Raw genomic sequence first — 16,366 nt, 5'->3', positions numbered from 1 at the left:
CTGAAGTAGCACAACAAAATCAGAGCCCAGTAGCACCTTTAAGACCAACAAAGTTTTATTCAAGGCGTGAGTTTTCGATTGCATGCACTCTTCCTCAAACTAATGAACAACCATCATAACAGTGGAAATTTAAGTCAAAAGCTAATTATAGTAAATTAGTAAACTATGCTGTCAGAGCTACTCAGCCTCTGTTGCCAACCTCCAGGTGAGGCCTGGAGGTAGGTCAGAATGATGAATGCTCTCAAGATTACGGGAATCAGAACTCTCCCCTTTAGAGAATAACATTCCCACCAAGTAGGCTATATGGCAGGGGTGGTCTATAAACCGTGCCCTCTTCAGGTTCCACCTCCAAATCCACGAATTTCCCGACCCAGAGTTGGTAGCCCTAACTCAGCCAACAATATTTCTGTCTGCACGACAGAGCCACTCCTCGCCATTTCATAACAGCGCTCGTGTTTCAGAGGAACATCTCCATGCTGAGCCCCGCGACGCGTTTTGCTCGGTTAGCCATCCGCCCCCAATTTCTCCAGCCGGAACCTTCCTTCCATAGGCTCCTGTTGCATCATCGGACTACTTTTAGGCATGGACGCACGCACGTCCCGGAAAGGTCATGGGGCGGGGCTCACTTTTAACAGACGGCCGAAGAAGCCAATAGAAGTGCAGATCTCACACCCGGTAGCCAATAGCAGCGGAGAAGCGGGAAGTGCTGGGAATTCCCGGAAGCGCCGAGATTTTGCGAAGGATTTTTATGTATTTGGATTCTGAACTGCAGTGAATAGACAAGATGTCGGAGAGGAAAGTGTTAAATGTAAGTGAAGGGAGCCTGAAAGGGGGGGGGGGCTGACATTGCGGGGGTCGTGGGCCCCTTGGGGTGGCACATCGATAGAGTTGCCAACCTCTAGTTGGGGACTGGAGATCTCCCGGAATCCCAGCCGATCTCCAGTGCAAAATGGCTGCGTTGGAGGGTGGGCTCTCCCGGTGGCATTATTACCCCCCCCCCCAGGGAGGTCCCTCCCTTTCCCAAAGGGCCACTACGAGTCTGGCATTTGGGGAGGGTGGATAAGGAGGCCTGGGGGCAAAGAGAAATTCTCTGGGGCTGGCTCTTAACCAGGGGTAGTCAAACTGCGGCCCTCCAGATGTCCGTGGACTACAATTCCCAGGAGCCCCTGCCAGCGAATTGTAGTCCACGGACATCTGGAGGGCCGCAGTTTGACTACCCCTGCTCTTAACCATGGAGAAGCTCTTCTTGCAGCTTCACTGGGGAATGGGAGGCCGTCGTGGGTCAGACATCAAGGCCTCAGGACGGCCGTTTAGAGACAGGCATGGAGTTCACACTGGGTTGCGGGATGAGACTTAGGAAGGACTGGTAAGAATAAGTCTCTGTTCCCTGCTTGGGCAGGGGAGAGAGCAGCTTCTCCATTCCATTGTTTGGACCTTTTTGTATTGGTATGAAGATGTGCTGTGGTGTGTCTGGAAAGCCATTCCTTTCCCCCTCCCTGCCTCTTTCCTGCTCCGAGAAAGAAAGAAAAAACTTTTAAAACAAAAAGTGAGGGTTTTGCTCATTTCAAGCCTCGAAAAAATGCTGAGACAACTTTTGAGGAGGGAAGAAAGGGCTGCAAGTTGGGATGGATCTGGGTTTTATATGGCGGTGGGCGACACCACATTATGAAGTGGAGATGTACCAGGTTAAAATTCCAGATTCTTCAGTTTAAAAAATTGGTAGAGGGTAGAGTCATCACTCAAACAGTACCTGGGCTAGATGAGTTGAATCAGTAGTGGACACATTAGTGTGTTCCTATGAATTATACAGGATAGGGAGTCATTGGAACACGCATGATTGGTTGAGAAAGATATTTGGCACAGACAAATTTACAAGCTGTTTTTTGGGACTGTGGGGAGGTTGACAACATTATGGAAATGGGGAGGAAAGCTGCTGGGATGTGGTGTGGGGTTTGTGGGACATCTGGTGCTTGTGGACTTTTCATTGGGTGTGTTTCTGTCCAGTGATAGGGGTTGTCTTTCTGTAGGTTCATTCTCCAAATCCCATACCCTCACCTAATGCTCCTTTCCTTTCCTTCTAGAAATACTACCCACCAGACTTTGATCCATCGAAGATCCCCAAGCTTAAACTTCCAAAGGACCGGCAATATGTGGTGCGGCTGATGGCCCCCTTTAACATGCGGTAAGAGAAAGATCTGCTTTCCTCTTGAGAATTGTTGACACACCTTTGACTACCGGCCTCTGGACTCATTCTGTATTTTTTTAGTGCAAGGAAGGTTGAAGGTTTATAAATTTCGTTTATTTGTAGGAGATTATAGACTCCTTCTTCCCTTTGGAAATATTAAATCCCTTCATTGGCCCTTTACAGGTCTCATTTCCTAAAGCTTGTGAAAGTTATTGGCTGGATGGTCTTTCATTTTACCATCCCCTATTTTGTGTGTGTTTTTTTTAAGGTGACAGTACTCATAAGGTTGCACTTATTTACACTAATTCTTCTCTCAGGACTTGGGAGAGCCCCCTAAAACAGTGGTCCCCAAGCTTTTTATCACCGGAGACCGGTCAACGCTTTGACAATTTTACTGAGGCCCAGGGGAGTAGTCTTTTGCCAAGGGATGTTGCTGCCGCCGCCTGAGCTCCTGCTCCACTGCCACCAACCCTGACTTCCCACCGCCTGCTGGGGGGCGCTGCCAGCAGCAGCTGTGCGGTGCCATGCCGAGGGGGAGCCCCAGCCATGGCAGCCTCTGGAGAGCACCAAAGGTGAGCCAGCGGCAGAGTGGCAGGGCAGCTCCTGAGACAGCAGCCGGGGAGGAGCCCCAGCCCTGTACTGACTGGTTCATGGACCAGTTCCGGTCTCTGGACCAGGGGTTGGGGACTACTGCTCTAAAAGGTACTGGTACTTGATATTGGTGAGTACCATCACAAAAGGAAAAAAAGCTTGCCTTTTGATACAAGCTTTTAGGGAACTTTTTGATTTGAAAACTTGTTTTACGGCATGTGTCAAAGAAAAGGCTTGCCAGGGCTCTGGGTCCTTGGGGCAAAGTGTGCAAACAAATCAGGCTTTGGTTGAGATTTTTATAGATTTTATTATAGGGAATTAGAAAAAGGGATAGGAAGCAATTTTATTCAGCACAGCATAGAATCCAAAAGGCATGCAATGCACAAAATAGCAAAGATTAGCTTGCAGCCTGACATTTAGCCTGGCCACTCTTTGAGTCAGACAGTTCTACCTTCAGTCCCTTTATATGAAATCAACTTCTAGTCTCATCCTCTCCTGCACAGTCCTTAGGTGTTAAGCCTACCCTTTGGGCCCACCCCTTACACCCTACAGATTCAACCTGAGCATCACGGGAAAGACTTTTCCATTTTCAGGGGTGAGAAATTTCCCTCACCCCACCTTCTTCAGCATCTGTGTCCAAAAGGGTCTGCATGACTAACTTTCTGCATTCAATGCAGCTGTAGTGTAGTGGCAAACAGACTGAAGAACAGGGTTTGTTGTGTTGGTTAGAAGCAGGGTTCCTGGTCTTTTTGAACTTGTGTGCAGCTGCAGAATTCTAGTGCAGGGTGGTAGGCACAGCCACAAAATGGTTACTGCGGAAGATAGAGCCACAAGGGCAGAGTGGGGAAGAGGGATAAGTTAAAAATGTACTGGGAAGAGAGATGAGAAAGAATCAAATAAAAACTGAGTTGGCTGCTACCACTGAGCATTTAAAAAAATCTGTATAGCCAATCAGAAGCCCAGATGTGTGAGAGCCCCAACTGGCACCACCTACTTTCTAAAAAAGCGGTGGGCATCCACGGGCACCATATTGGGAACCCCTGGTTTAGCGTGTTATTACTAGGCTTGGAGATCCCAATTCTGCCATAAAGCTGACTAGGTGACCAGTCATTCACTCTTAACCTAGGATACCAGCTCCCTGTCCTGTTCTAAGAGACAGACTTTCAAATTTGTAACCTGCCATGAGCCTTCAGGGAGTGGCGGGAAATAAATCACACAAAAAATAAATAGTTCAAGAGAGCAATCCTGTGCCGTCCCCCCCCCCCCCATCTGCAGACTGAGCATTCCTATGTCCCTCAGCCTTTCCTTGTAGGACTTGATTGCAGGTCAGTTTGAATCTCACCTCTGCCAAAAATGAGCCAGGTGACTCTGATCTAACAGCCTCACTTTTTCCATCTGCAGTATGGAAATTGCAACACTGGCCTGCCTTACTGGACTTCTACGAGGACTGCGGCAGGACTCTAACACCAGGCCTGATTTTTCCTTTTGTTGCAATTAGGTGCAAGACATGTGGAGAGTACATCTACAAAGGCAAGAAGTTCAATGCTCGGAAGGAGACCGTCCAAAATGAAGTCTACCTGGGGCTTCCCATCTTCCGTTTTTATATCAAGTGCACCCGCTGCCTTGCGGAAATCACTTTCAAGGTAATGATACTTCTGCTCACAATCTTCCCCCTGTGCTCAACTGGGCTTATCTCATTTGGCTTGGTCCTTTTTTTTGTGGTGCATGTGGTTCTAGTCGCTGTAACAGTCCAGCACTATGTGCTTTATGCCAATATGGTGAAGTGGGTACAGTATTGGACTGCTGCCCAGAGAAACCAATACAGCTCTCAGCCTTTTCTGTCAGTAGAAAAGCCCTTGTATGCTGCCTTCTACGCCATAGTTGGCAAATATTGGCTATGTTTCTTAGGCAGCTTCTTTTTTGGTTGCCACCAGTTCCCCTTCTAGTCCTTTGGCACATGCAGAAGATGTTTTGTGAGGGGAAAAGGTTGGAATTTGGGCTAGGATTTACAAGGTTTAAAGAAGAGCGCGCAAGAGAGAGAGAACAAAAGTTCCCTATTTCAGTTTAGAGGGCCAGTGCATTTGCTGTTGAATCTCCTGCACCCCATACAGCTTGATCAAGAAGGGTTGCTGGAGAAAATAGCAAGAGTCTAATAGCAACTTAGTCAAACAAAATTGGTGGCCGGGTATGAAAACTCATCCCCTGCTACAAATGTTGTTAGTCTTTTAAGTGCCACTGGACTTGCTTTCCCCCATGCAGTTAGGGAAGCTTGCTTTGTGATAAAGTGGCTTTCAGACTACAAATTAACTGAAGTAGAAGCGTCTCCTAACCCGGCTTGTGTAATGCTGAAATTGTTTTCTCCTGTGTTGCGCAGACAGACCCTGAGAACACTGATTACGCTATGGAGCATGGGGCCACACGGAACTTCCAAGCGGAGAAGTTGCTAGAGGAAGAGGAGAAGCGGTTGCAGAAGGAGAGAGAAGATGAAGAGCTCAATAACCCCATGAAGGTATTTCACGGGACCGAACCAACAGGGCTTTTCAGACGAGCATTCTGCTTCCTAGACCTCTTTGTTCCAGAAGCATGGCGCTCTTTTTCACTAATAGGGAGCCAGCATGGTGTAGTGCTTGAAGAGTTGGACTGGGGTCTGAGAGACTCGGGTTCTAGTTCCCACTCTGCCATGGAAACTTGCTGGGTGACTTTGGGCCAGTCGTTCACGCTAACCTACCTTACAGGGCTGTTGTGAGGATAAAATGGAGGGAGAAAGATTGCTGTCAACCACGTTGGGGTCCTAGTGGGGAGAAAGGCAGGATATAAATAAATAAATGTAGACCAAATAACGATTACTTGATTTGTTTAGCATAGGCCATAGCAAAGTAACCATGTAAAATAAAACAGTTCTAAAATCATAAATCTGTTAAATGATTAAGGCAGGCTTCTTGAAGTCAGCTTTCCCCAGACAGCATCTCCTGCAGGAGCACCCAGGACGTTTTGCAGGATCTGAAGCAAAGCGTTCTGGATCTGCTTTTACAACCGCCTGCAAGAGGATGGTTGTGCTTGCAGAGAGCCAAGAAGCCAAGAAGGGGGTTCCCACTGGATGCCAGATTGCTCTGCTTGCTCTGAGGGATGGGGTGTCCCAGGACAGGGTGAGGAACATCCTTCTTGTGCTTCCAACACAATACTTTTATCAGATTCAGATTTAGTTTATTAGTCGGCCATTGGCCATTTCCAGCAAATTGACTGTACAGTACAGTCGGTTAAAATCAGTTAAAATTACAGTATAGTCAGTTAAGTCAGTTAAAATTAAGACATCAAACTGATAAAATCACAGGGAGTAATAAAATCACAGGGAGTAATAAAATCACAGGGAGTAATAAAAGTAATAAAAAGTTACACAGATAAAAGGAACCATAGTGATTAGGGTTTTAATCCTAATTGCACAAGTTGGACCTGATTTTCCTGGCTGCGAGAGCAAACAGTGCAACTTTTGTCAGCAAAAAAAAGGACTTTTGCTGCCAAAATGCCAGAGGGCAGATTTTAAATGGGATGATTTATTTATTTGTTACATTTCTATACTGTCATCCTTTTCAACTCAGGGTGGTTTACAATAAACACTTTGTAAGGCGCGAATTCAGGAGGCATTTAGTCCGCACCCTCTGCCATCCCAGGCAGTAAATTTCCATCCCCTACTATGTGAACCAAGATCGATAAGGGAGAGCTCTTCACAGCAGGGGAGATAGACTGTACCAGTCATAAACCATGGGATGGAGGAGGGGAGGGAAACTACAGGAAAAAAACAGGAATGTGGGGTTAGGGATGGGTGATGGACCCGCAGGTCCGTTGAACCTCTAAGTTAACACTTCCGAGGAGACCGAGAGGGCAATTATGACAGTAATCAGTTTGGGTTAGATTGGAAGTAGAGGTACTGGGGAAGGCACTGGCAAACCACCCCATATTGAGTCTGCCATGAAAACGCTAGAGGGCGTCACCCCAAGGGTCAGACATGACTCGGTGCTTGCACAGGGGAGACCTTTACCTTTAGAGGTATATAGGTTGGATTATTGGAGGGTGGTTTGGGTTGAGTCAATTGAGAGCAACGATTTTGATTAGATTGGTGGGTGTTGGATGCGTGCCTTCCCCCCCTTCCCCTCTCCCCCTGTGAACACTCATGTTAGGGTAGGGGAGAGTGGTATTTTCTGCCGTGTTGGGTATTTTTATAGTCTTTTAATGAGGGTTTTAATGGGGGATTTTAAGACTATTGTTACCCGCCACAAGCCTGTAGGGAGTGGCGGGAAATAAATTGAATAATAATAATAATAATAATAATAATAATGTTTTCTGCTGGAATGTTTCCCCCTACATTTGTGGTCTGGTGGTCAACTTGGCCTAGTTCTTTCAAGTGAACCTTCCTGGCAGATTGAACCCCTCTCCCCCAAAGTAAAGCTTTTGACCAAGTTCTCTGATAGCCTTCCCCCTGCTCCCTTTATCGTCTTGTGTACTTCTCCTTGTGGACTTTTCTTCCTTAATACTTTTTGTTCCTCTTCATTCCCTTCACCAGTGAGTGAGCTGTTTTGGTACCTGCACGGGCTCTCGGGCGGCGGTAGTGCTGGGTCCCAGGGTGGCAAGATGTGGGAGCGGCGGGCCTGGTGCAGCTTGGGACAGTGGCTGGGTCCTGCAGGTCTGGGGCAGTGATGTTCGAGGTGGGGGGGGGGCAGAGACCTGGTGAGGTTGGGGCAGCAACATGCCCTGGGGCAGTGGCCTTTACGATGCAGGGATTGAACCCCCCACAGCCTGGCTGATGGAGGCCCTGGTGGCTCTGGGGCAGTAGAGTACTGAGCCCAGCGCAATCCGAGGCCTTTACGGTTGAGGTGACTCATGGGTGGGCTTCCAGGCAGCAGCAGTGTTGGTGGCTCCCGGGGCTGTGTGGATCACTGCCATGGCATTAATGCTTCAGCGTTGTTGATGGTGGCCTGGCGCAGTCCTGGGCGACACTGGAACAGAGAGCTTCCAGCACAGCGCGAGTCAATGGCAGCGCCAGCTAGCCTTTGATGGTGTCTCTAGGGAGCCCTGGTGGGGTTTGGTGGCAGCTGGTGGGTTTGCCTTTCTCTTTTGTTTTGTTCTTGGTTTCAGTCTTTCTTGGTTAGTTTTCTTTCTGTTTCTTTCCTTCACTTTCTTCTAGTTTGATTTTTGTTTTTGTCTGTAGTGGAGTAGCTTTGTCCTGTAGATTTAGCTTCCGATCTGTTGGGTTCCTTCTGGGGTTTATTTTTTTCCATAGTTTAATTTGGTTTGGTGTCTAGTTTATCGTTTTTGGGTCGGTTTAGCCAGATTTTGGTGCTTTGTGGTGGCTTTTACTGGGCTGGGCTGATCTAATTTAGGGAACAGTCTGATTCCTATAGCTTGCAACTCACTGTACGTAGAACACAGAACGCAAGAGCACGTTGACAGTTTGGATTTGTAACACTTTGAACATAACAATATAGAAAATATCGTTTTGGCTTATAACATTTCCGAACTTAACCACAATTCATAATGTGCAGTGGCCAGTTAGGCGTCATCTTATGTTGTCCCCGGGGGGCATAGCTGGTGACTGGTAGGGGGCTTCTGGGTTGCTGTTATTCTGCTCTCCACCAAATGCCTGGTGGAAGAGCTCCATTTTGCAGGCCTTGCGGAACTCTTTTAGCTCCTGCAGGGCCCTGATCGCGTCTGGCAGCTCATTCCACCAAGGGGGGTGGGGGGGCCAGGACAGAGAAGGCCCTGGTTCTGGTTGAGGTCAGGCATGCCTCTTTGGGGCCAGGGATCACCAGCTTGTGATGCTTGAAGAGCATAGAGCTCTGTGGGGGGTGTAAGCAGAGAGGAGATTTTGCTTGCAGGGGCTCACGGGAATTGTAGTTCATGGGCATCTGGAGAGCCACAGTTGGCCGCCCGTGGATTAGACACCTACAGTATTTGCTGGCGTATAAGACTACTTTCCCCCCCTGAAAAACATGCCTCCAAGTGGGGGGGGGGTCGTCCTATATGCCAGGTGCACCAGTTGGGATAGACATAGTGGCCCATAGTACTGTATTTTGAGTGGAAATGTCTGGGCATCATCTTATACGCCCAGTCGTCTTAAAGGTAAAGGTATCCCCTGTGCAAGCACCGAGTCATGTCTGACCCTTGGGGTGACGCCCTCTAACGTTTTCATGGCAGACTCAATACAGGGTGGTTTGCCAGTGCCTTCCCCAGTCATGACCGTTTACCCCCCAGCAAGCTGGGTACTCATTTTACCGACCTCGGAAGGATGGAAGGCTGAGTCAACCTTGAGCCGGCTGCTAGGATTGAACTCCCAGCCTTATGGGCAAAGCTTTCAGATGGCTGCCTTACCACTCTGCGCCACAAGAGGCTCTTAGTCGTCTCATACGCCGGCAAATACGGTAATATTATAAAGAATAGTTTTCTAGACTCTTCAGGCTTAAGATGGCCTTTAAAGTGCTTGCTCCCTGGAGCCAGTGTGGTGTAGTGACTGGGATCTGGAAGACCCAGGTTCAAACCCCCACTCTGCTACTGAAGATCACTGGCCAGTCACCTATTCTCAGAAGAAGAAGAAGAGTTGGTTCTTATATGCCGCTTTCCCCTACCCGAAGGAGGCTCAAAGCGGCTTACAGTCGCCTTCCCATTCCTCTCCCCACAACAGACACCCTGTAGGTGAGGCTGAGAGAGCCCAGATATCACTGCCTGGTCAGAACAATTCTATCAGTGCCGTGGCGAGCCCAAGGTCACCCAGCTGGATGCATGTGGGGGAGCGCAGAATCGAACCTGGCATGCCAGATTAGAAGTCTGCACTCCCTCTACCTCACAGCTTTGCTAGGAAGATAAATTGGAGGAGAGGAAAATGCTATAAGATTGTTTTGGGACCCTGTTGGGAAGTAAGGTGGGATATAAATAAAGTGTGTGCATGGTTGTTTGTTAGTTTGTTTTGAGGCCAGGCAGAACAGGCTGTGTCGGTCAGAGACATCACATCTCTTGTTGCCCCTAAATGCCCCTTTGCTTCCCCAGCCAAACTCTGAGTAGGCCTCTCTGCTTTCCTCACTAGGTTCTGGAGAACAGAACCAAAGACTCCAAGCTGGAGATGGAGGTTCTGGAGAACCTGCAGGAGCTGAAGGATCTCAACCAGCGCCAGGCCCACGTGGACTTTGAATCCATGCTGCAGCAGTACAAGGATTTTGAAGAAGAGCAGAAGCGGCTGGCCGTGGAGGAGGACGAGCGGGAGATGAGGTGAGAAGGAGTCCCTTTCACCCGGGCGTGGGTTGTCTAGCCGCCCCACCGCTGCCCAAAATACTGACCTTCCCGTCTCTCACCATTCCCTCCCAAGAGCTCAGGGATACGTTCCGCTTTCTTTGGTTTGTCAGTTGCACATGTACACATGAGGATGAAAAGTGCCATCAGGTCACAGCCAACCAAAGAGACTGTAGAAAGTTTCCCAAGGCAAGTAATCTCCCGAGTTAGCTTGTTCCAAAACAGGGAAAAAAGATAAAAAGTTAGCAAAAGCCAATAGAAATAGAATATATATATATATATATATACAGCTAAAAGATAAAAGGGAAAGAAAATCAGTAGCCTCCTCTTTATATATTCTTATATCACAAATATAGGTAAAATTACAAACTTATCGCTTACTGTAGAATTACCTGGTTAAGAGCAGCAGCCTTTAATTTGGAGAACCGAGTTTCATTCCCACTCCTCCACATAAAGCCAGACCGAGCAGTAATATCAGGACTCTCTTAGCCTCACCCACCTCACAGGGTGTCTTTTGTTGGGAGAGGAAAGGGAAGGTTAAATGTAAGCTGCTCTGAGTCTCCTTTGGGTAGAGAAAAGCAGCATACAAGAACCAACTCTTCTTCTTCAGTACTATCAGGGCTCTCTCAGCCTCACCACCCTCAGGAGGTGTCTGTTATGGGCAGAGGAAAGGGAACGCGATTGGAAGCCATTTTGAGACTCCTTCGGGTAGAGAAAAGCAGCATATAAGAACCAACTCTTTTTCTTCTTCTTCAGTAATCTCAGGGCTCTCTCAGCCTCACCTCCCTCACAGGGTGTCTGTTGTGGGGAGAGGAACAGGAAGGCGATTGGAAGCCACTTTGAGACTCCTTCCAGTAGTGAAAAGTGGGGTACAAAGAACCTAGCTGTTCTTTTTTTCCTGTTATCTAAAATCCTCCCTTTAATCCCCACCATCACAAATTGTCCATCCCCCCTCCCCCCATTTCATGTAAAAAGTCTGCCAGGGGTTCAGGAGTGGCTTGTGTTTGCCTGCCTTCTTCCTGCCTTCCTCCTATGATTCTATGATTCTTTTTCTTCTACTAACCAGGGCCAACTCTGCTTGGCTTCTAAGATCTAACAACATTGGGCTCCCTGCAGTTTTCCACGGTTTACATACACACAAACATAAAACAGAGATCTAGAACAAAAGCGGTCTCCTGGAATGCCATAGATGAAAGAAGCTGGAAGGGAAAGAGAGTAAAAGGCAGCGGCTCCCCCAGGAAGGGGGAGTCATCCCAGGACAGTTCCTGACCCTACATGTGCCTCATACTGTCCCCTTCTCTGTTGGCAGAGCTATGTTGGACCAAGCCCAGGCCAGGCGGCTGCTGGAAGACTCAGATTCTGACGAAGATCCCGCTCAAGCCCCTGCAAAGACATTTCCAAAGGCAAAACCTACGGACATCTTGCAGGAGGTAGGCAGGGAGGGTCCCACGTCCTCCCTGACAGTGGTGGTGCCGGGGGGGGGGGGCTTTTTGCTTGGCTGGGGGTGGGGTGGGAGGACTTCTAAGATGTCTCTTTGGGGTCTTGTGTCAGGCACAAGCCATAACCAAACTCAGGGCCATCACCTAGTTCAACACAATGCTCAAAGAGGGAGCTTGGAGACCCCAGCAAGGGAGAGCCCACCCGCACTCCCAAGACAGTTGGTTCCATGGCTGTGTCCACCACTGGGAAAATTTCTCCAAATACCAAGCTGAAATCTACCTTGTAATAACATAAGCTCTATGGAGCAGCAGAGAATCCTCCTTTGCCCTGTTCATTGTCCAAGCCCTTCAGGTATTGGCGAGTGGGATCATTCTCCCCACCCCCACCCCCCTAGTTCCCCACAGCTCAACACACCCAGTTCCTTCAACTTCCCCTCCTGGGATTTGTTTTACTGACCCCTGACCATCTTGGTGCTTTCCTCTGAATCCATTCCAGTTTGTCCTTCTTAAAATGAGGCCTCCAGAACTGGACTCTAGATTTCCAGATGATGTCTAGCACCCGACAGAATGGGACCATTCCTCTGCCTGACTATAGAATAAAGTGTGAGTTCAGAGGACCCCTTAAGGCCAACGATGTTTAATTCTGGTCATCAGCTAGTTGGGGCATCTTGCGTTGAGTATCCAGCGAGGCGGTTTCAGAGGATTCGCCACTTTGGGCTTCAGTAGCACTAAGTCCAGGAGCACCGTGGAGATCATCTGCTGAAGGGAGCTTTGACTCTTGAAAACTCATCTGCTGCAAAATCTTGGACTCGAGTCTCACTGAGCAGCCAGTAGTGTCAGTTCTGGCTGACAGCCGCGCTCAAAAGCCTTGGGCAGGAGGGTCACCTGTTCTGTCTGCTTTCCGTGCGGATTTCAGGATCGAACCCCGGCCCTTCTGCATGCAGAGCAAGCTCCCTCCTCTGTTTCCCAATGTCTGCAAAACTTCCCTTCCTTGTGCAGCTCTTTAGCTGCTGATTCATGTTAGCAGCTCTTGCAGGAACCTTGAGGTGGGTGTGTGCTGACTGTTCCTGTCCCCCACCCCAGGTGTCTGAGCCCCAGGCCAAAAAGCTGAAGGTGGAATGCTGGGAGAAGAGCATCGGCAAGCTGTCCAGCAAGTCTGGGCTCTCGGGACTGGTGGCGGCTAAGAGGAAGGTGGATTACAACCCCACCAATGGTGCTGAGGCTCAGAACAGGCCAGGAGGCTCAGGTGAGGATGAAAACTCGAGGGAGGGAGGGAGGGAGGGAGGGAGGGAGGGAGGGAGGGAGGGAGGGAGGGAAGGAAGGGGGAGGGCTGACCGCTTAGCCTTCCAGAAGGAGGAGCAGAGTTCTTAGAAGGCAGGCCAACGCCAGTTGCCATGCCTGGTGCTCTGATTGGATACCCCCCTGTAGTGCCCACAGTCAAGGCGTCAGGCAGGCCCTGAATCCACCTCCGAAAACTGGCTCAGAGATGTTCTTTTCCCGAAACAGAACCCAGTTTAAAGGATGTGTGTGGAATCTCTTGATTGCTTTGAACCTGAGCTATTCACGGACCACGACACATCAGAGTGCAGGTGTGGAAAGTCTCTGTCTTCCTTTTTTATTCCATTAGGAACCCAGGGTGGCATAGATAGTTCTCCCTTTCTATCCACACAACCCAGTGAGGTAGGTTAGGCTAAGAGCAAGGGAATTTCCACATTCAGGGGCCAGTGCCAGAAAACAACATTGGGAGAAGGCCTTGGCCTCCTTGCCCTGCTGATGGACATCCCGAGGGATTCGTTGGCCACTACATGAGGCAGGAGCCTCATGGACCACTGATCTGATCCAGCAGGCCTCTCTGCCCTGTTGTTGGCCTCTGTGAGAGACAAGGAGCTGGACAAGATGAACCCTCCCTGGTCAGACCCAGCAGGGCACTTCTTATATTCTTATCAGGGGAAGGCCTCGGCCTCTGTGCCCTGTTGCTGGCCCTGCAGAGAAACTGGCTGGCCCCTGTGTGAGACCGGAGGCTGGACGGGATGGACCCTCCCTGATCTGATCCAGCAGGGCTCTTCTGAGGTTCTTATGGAAGCAACACTGCAAGCTTGAAGCTGGTTCTCCCAGCTTCATCTGATTTCTTGGACATTTTACTACACTGGTTGAAATGTTTCCTTTGCATAAAGTGGTTCTAGCTCCTTTCTGTTCTACTGTGTGGATAGGGTAGCCTTACAAATGTGATGCTTCAGCAAGAAGCAGTAAAGTCTGTTTCACTGACTCCAAACCCTCCTGCCTCCTTCTGCTGTAGAAGTTCTCTTGGACAATCAGTCTCGGTCTTCTGGTGTGGAGGAGAGGTGCCCTCTTTCCAGGTTGTGATTATCCCCTTCCCTTTGGTTTCCAGGTGCTGGGAGTCAGAGCACAGAGGCCAGCCATGCTCCACAGGCGTCAGGGACAAGAACATCGGGCTCCTCTTCATTAAGTCTGCTGGGAGCCTACTCAGACAGTGAGGACAGCCAGAGCGATTGACTATCCCCAGATCGGAGGCAGAGGGGCTGAGCCTGTGGCAGATCAATCCACTGGCAGATGAAGAAAGGGGAAAGAAAACTTGCTGGCCACTCACCTGTGGCGTGTTTGTTTTTTGCTTTCTCGGATACTTCTGCCATGAAAATGGGCTCACAGCCTTTTCCTTAACTTACCCTGTGGGACATTCATCGATTGACACCTTCCACTCCTGCTTCACCTCTCTGTTGTGTTGACACCAGCAAATCTTTTGGTGGGCGACTGACTGACAACCACAGGGGGGTGCTTGTGATGTGTTCAACCAAGTTCCCTTTGGAATTTTAGAGAGAAGATTGAGTGACCGGTGTGGAGCCCTGCAGGCCTGAAGTGAGGTTGGAGATCTCTGGTTGGCAAAGGGAGAAGATTGGCTTCTCACGAGTATAACACTTCCCAGCCAGCAGCCACACAAAGAGCAGTAAAGGGCCATTTCATCAGCAAAATAGCCACGGTTTTTTGAGAGGGATTCTGAAGGAAATGGGGAAAATCTGCACGTTCCCATAAACAAGTTGCACAGGCAAGCCATCAAGGTCAGCCGGGATGTGTTAGAGAGACAAACAGAGCGTGTGGTGCAGGACAGCTCTCCATCTGTGCATACAAGGTTGATGCTTTTTCTGTCACACGTTTCTCGCCTGTGTATTGCATATGTGAATTTTAACAAGTAAATAGATCAATCATTCCGCCCTCTTTAAGCCCCTGTGCAATTTCTATATTGTCTCCTGCCACTTATCGAAAAGCTCCAGTCATTGGTTAGGCTGGTGTGATGTCAAGGCATTCTCAGGAACATTCCAAACGGTGCTGGCGGTGAAGGTGCTGGGAGTGTTTGTTGGGCAGAAAGGGGAAATTTTGTCAGTTTGGCTGCACTCAAAACTACAGACCAGCCTTCACAAGAGAAGTGGGGTGAGACAGAGGACCAGGAAAGATGTTACCCAAGGTATCCCTGTGCAAGCACTGAGTCATGTCTGACCCTTGCAGTGACTCCCTCTAGCGTTTTCATGGCAGACTCAATACGGGGTGGTTTGCCAGTGCCTTCCCCAGTCATGACCGTTTACCCCCCAGCAAGCAAGCTGGGTACTCATTTTACCGACCTCAGAAGGATGGAAGGCTGAGTCAACCTTGAGCCAGCTGCTGGGATTGAACTCCCAGCCTCATGGGCAAAGCTTTCAGGCGGCTGCCTTACCACTCTGCGCCACAAGAGGCTCTTTTGATGTTACCCAAAACGCTCATCAAATATTAATTGGGGGGGGGGATTAGCTTAGCAAGAAGAGGGGTAACTCAGAGTTTTCACCATGTGCGCATGTCGCTCTTCGGGGGGGTATAGACAATCAAATGCTCCTTGAGGTATGCAGGACCTGGACCGCGTGTGACCTTGAAGGTGAGTGCCAGCACCTTAAACCTGATCTGGTACTCAGTTGGTAGCCAATGCAGCTGCTGGAGGATTGGCGTAATGTGATCTCTCCACAGAGTTGAGGTGAGAATTCTGGCAGCTGTGTTTTGGACCAACTAGTTTCCGGAGGAAAGGCCTTCCTAGAGTAAGTTGCAGTCTAGAGGCGACTGCCGCATGGATCACTGTGGCAAGGTGTTCTGGGGCCAGGTGGGGCGCTAGGAGCCTGGCTTGGCAGAGGTGGCCTGAGCTTCCATACTTAAGGAAGTTTTGAGGATCACGCCCAAGTTCCTGACCCGTTGTGCTGTTTTAAGTGCACAATTCACGTCTGGGAGGCTCAACGCATACATCAGAGCCCAGGCTGCGACAGATGGAGGGTTTGAAATTCCTGGCTCAGCCTGTGGGGCTGTACTGTGTGATGCAGGAAAGTGGTGATTGTCTTAGGGCTACAGGTATCCCTGACAGGTGAGCTAGAATATGATGGAACACGGTGAGGAGGTGCAAGTTAAGACTCAAAACGAGAAAGGATGAGCTTAATGGTAGGGAAAAGGGTGAACAATAACTAGGCTGGATGGAGGCTGATGGGAGTAGCTCTCGCCTTTGTCTACTCAGTGGCTGAGGTGGGAAGTAGAAGTCAGGAGAAACACTATTTATTGATTAGATTTCTCTACCGCCCTTCCATACGGCTCAGGGCAGTTCGCATACAACATTGCAGGGGTGGTACATAGAACAGTCTGAGCATATAACACAGTCACAAAATGACACACAACATGATTCTCCCCAAGTTCAGTCTGGGCTTGGCATCCCCTGTTTAAAAAGGGCCAGGCAGGAGGGGGTGGAAAAGACCTTTCTCTGCCCGAGAGCTGCCAGCCTGAGTAGACCCAACTGGCCATGATGCTCTAAGGGGCTTCCTGTGGGGATGTGGCTTCGGGGAAAGGGAGAGCAGAG

At 49.3% G+C, this 16,366-nt stretch overlaps 1 protein-coding gene across 1 annotated transcript; it reads left to right on the top strand.

The window, feature by feature from the left end:
• Positions 1–72: 72 nt before the first annotated feature.
• Positions 73–14,721, top strand: YJU2 (YJU2 splicing factor homolog). The gene is made up of 8 exons (XM_077331919.1): positions 73–808; positions 2,082–2,182; positions 4,275–4,419; positions 5,151–5,285; positions 9,849–10,030; positions 11,361–11,481; positions 12,574–12,736; positions 13,880–14,721. Exons 1-8 carry the CDS (start codon positions 785–787, stop codon positions 14,002–14,004), a joined length of 996 nt encoding a protein of 331 aa, XP_077188034.1. The 5' UTR covers positions 73–784; the 3' UTR covers positions 14,005–14,721.
• The last annotated feature ends 1,645 nt before the right edge of the window (positions 14,722–16,366 follow it).

Source organism: Paroedura picta, chromosome 4 (assembly GCF_049243985.1).
Source record: "Paroedura picta isolate Pp20150507F chromosome 4, Ppicta_v3.0, whole genome shotgun sequence".
NCBI classification, from domain to species: domain Eukaryota; kingdom Metazoa; phylum Chordata; class Lepidosauria; order Squamata; family Gekkonidae; genus Paroedura; species Paroedura picta.
Note: the sequence above shows the minus strand (reverse complement) of the source record. Positions and strands in the feature narration are given on the sequence as shown.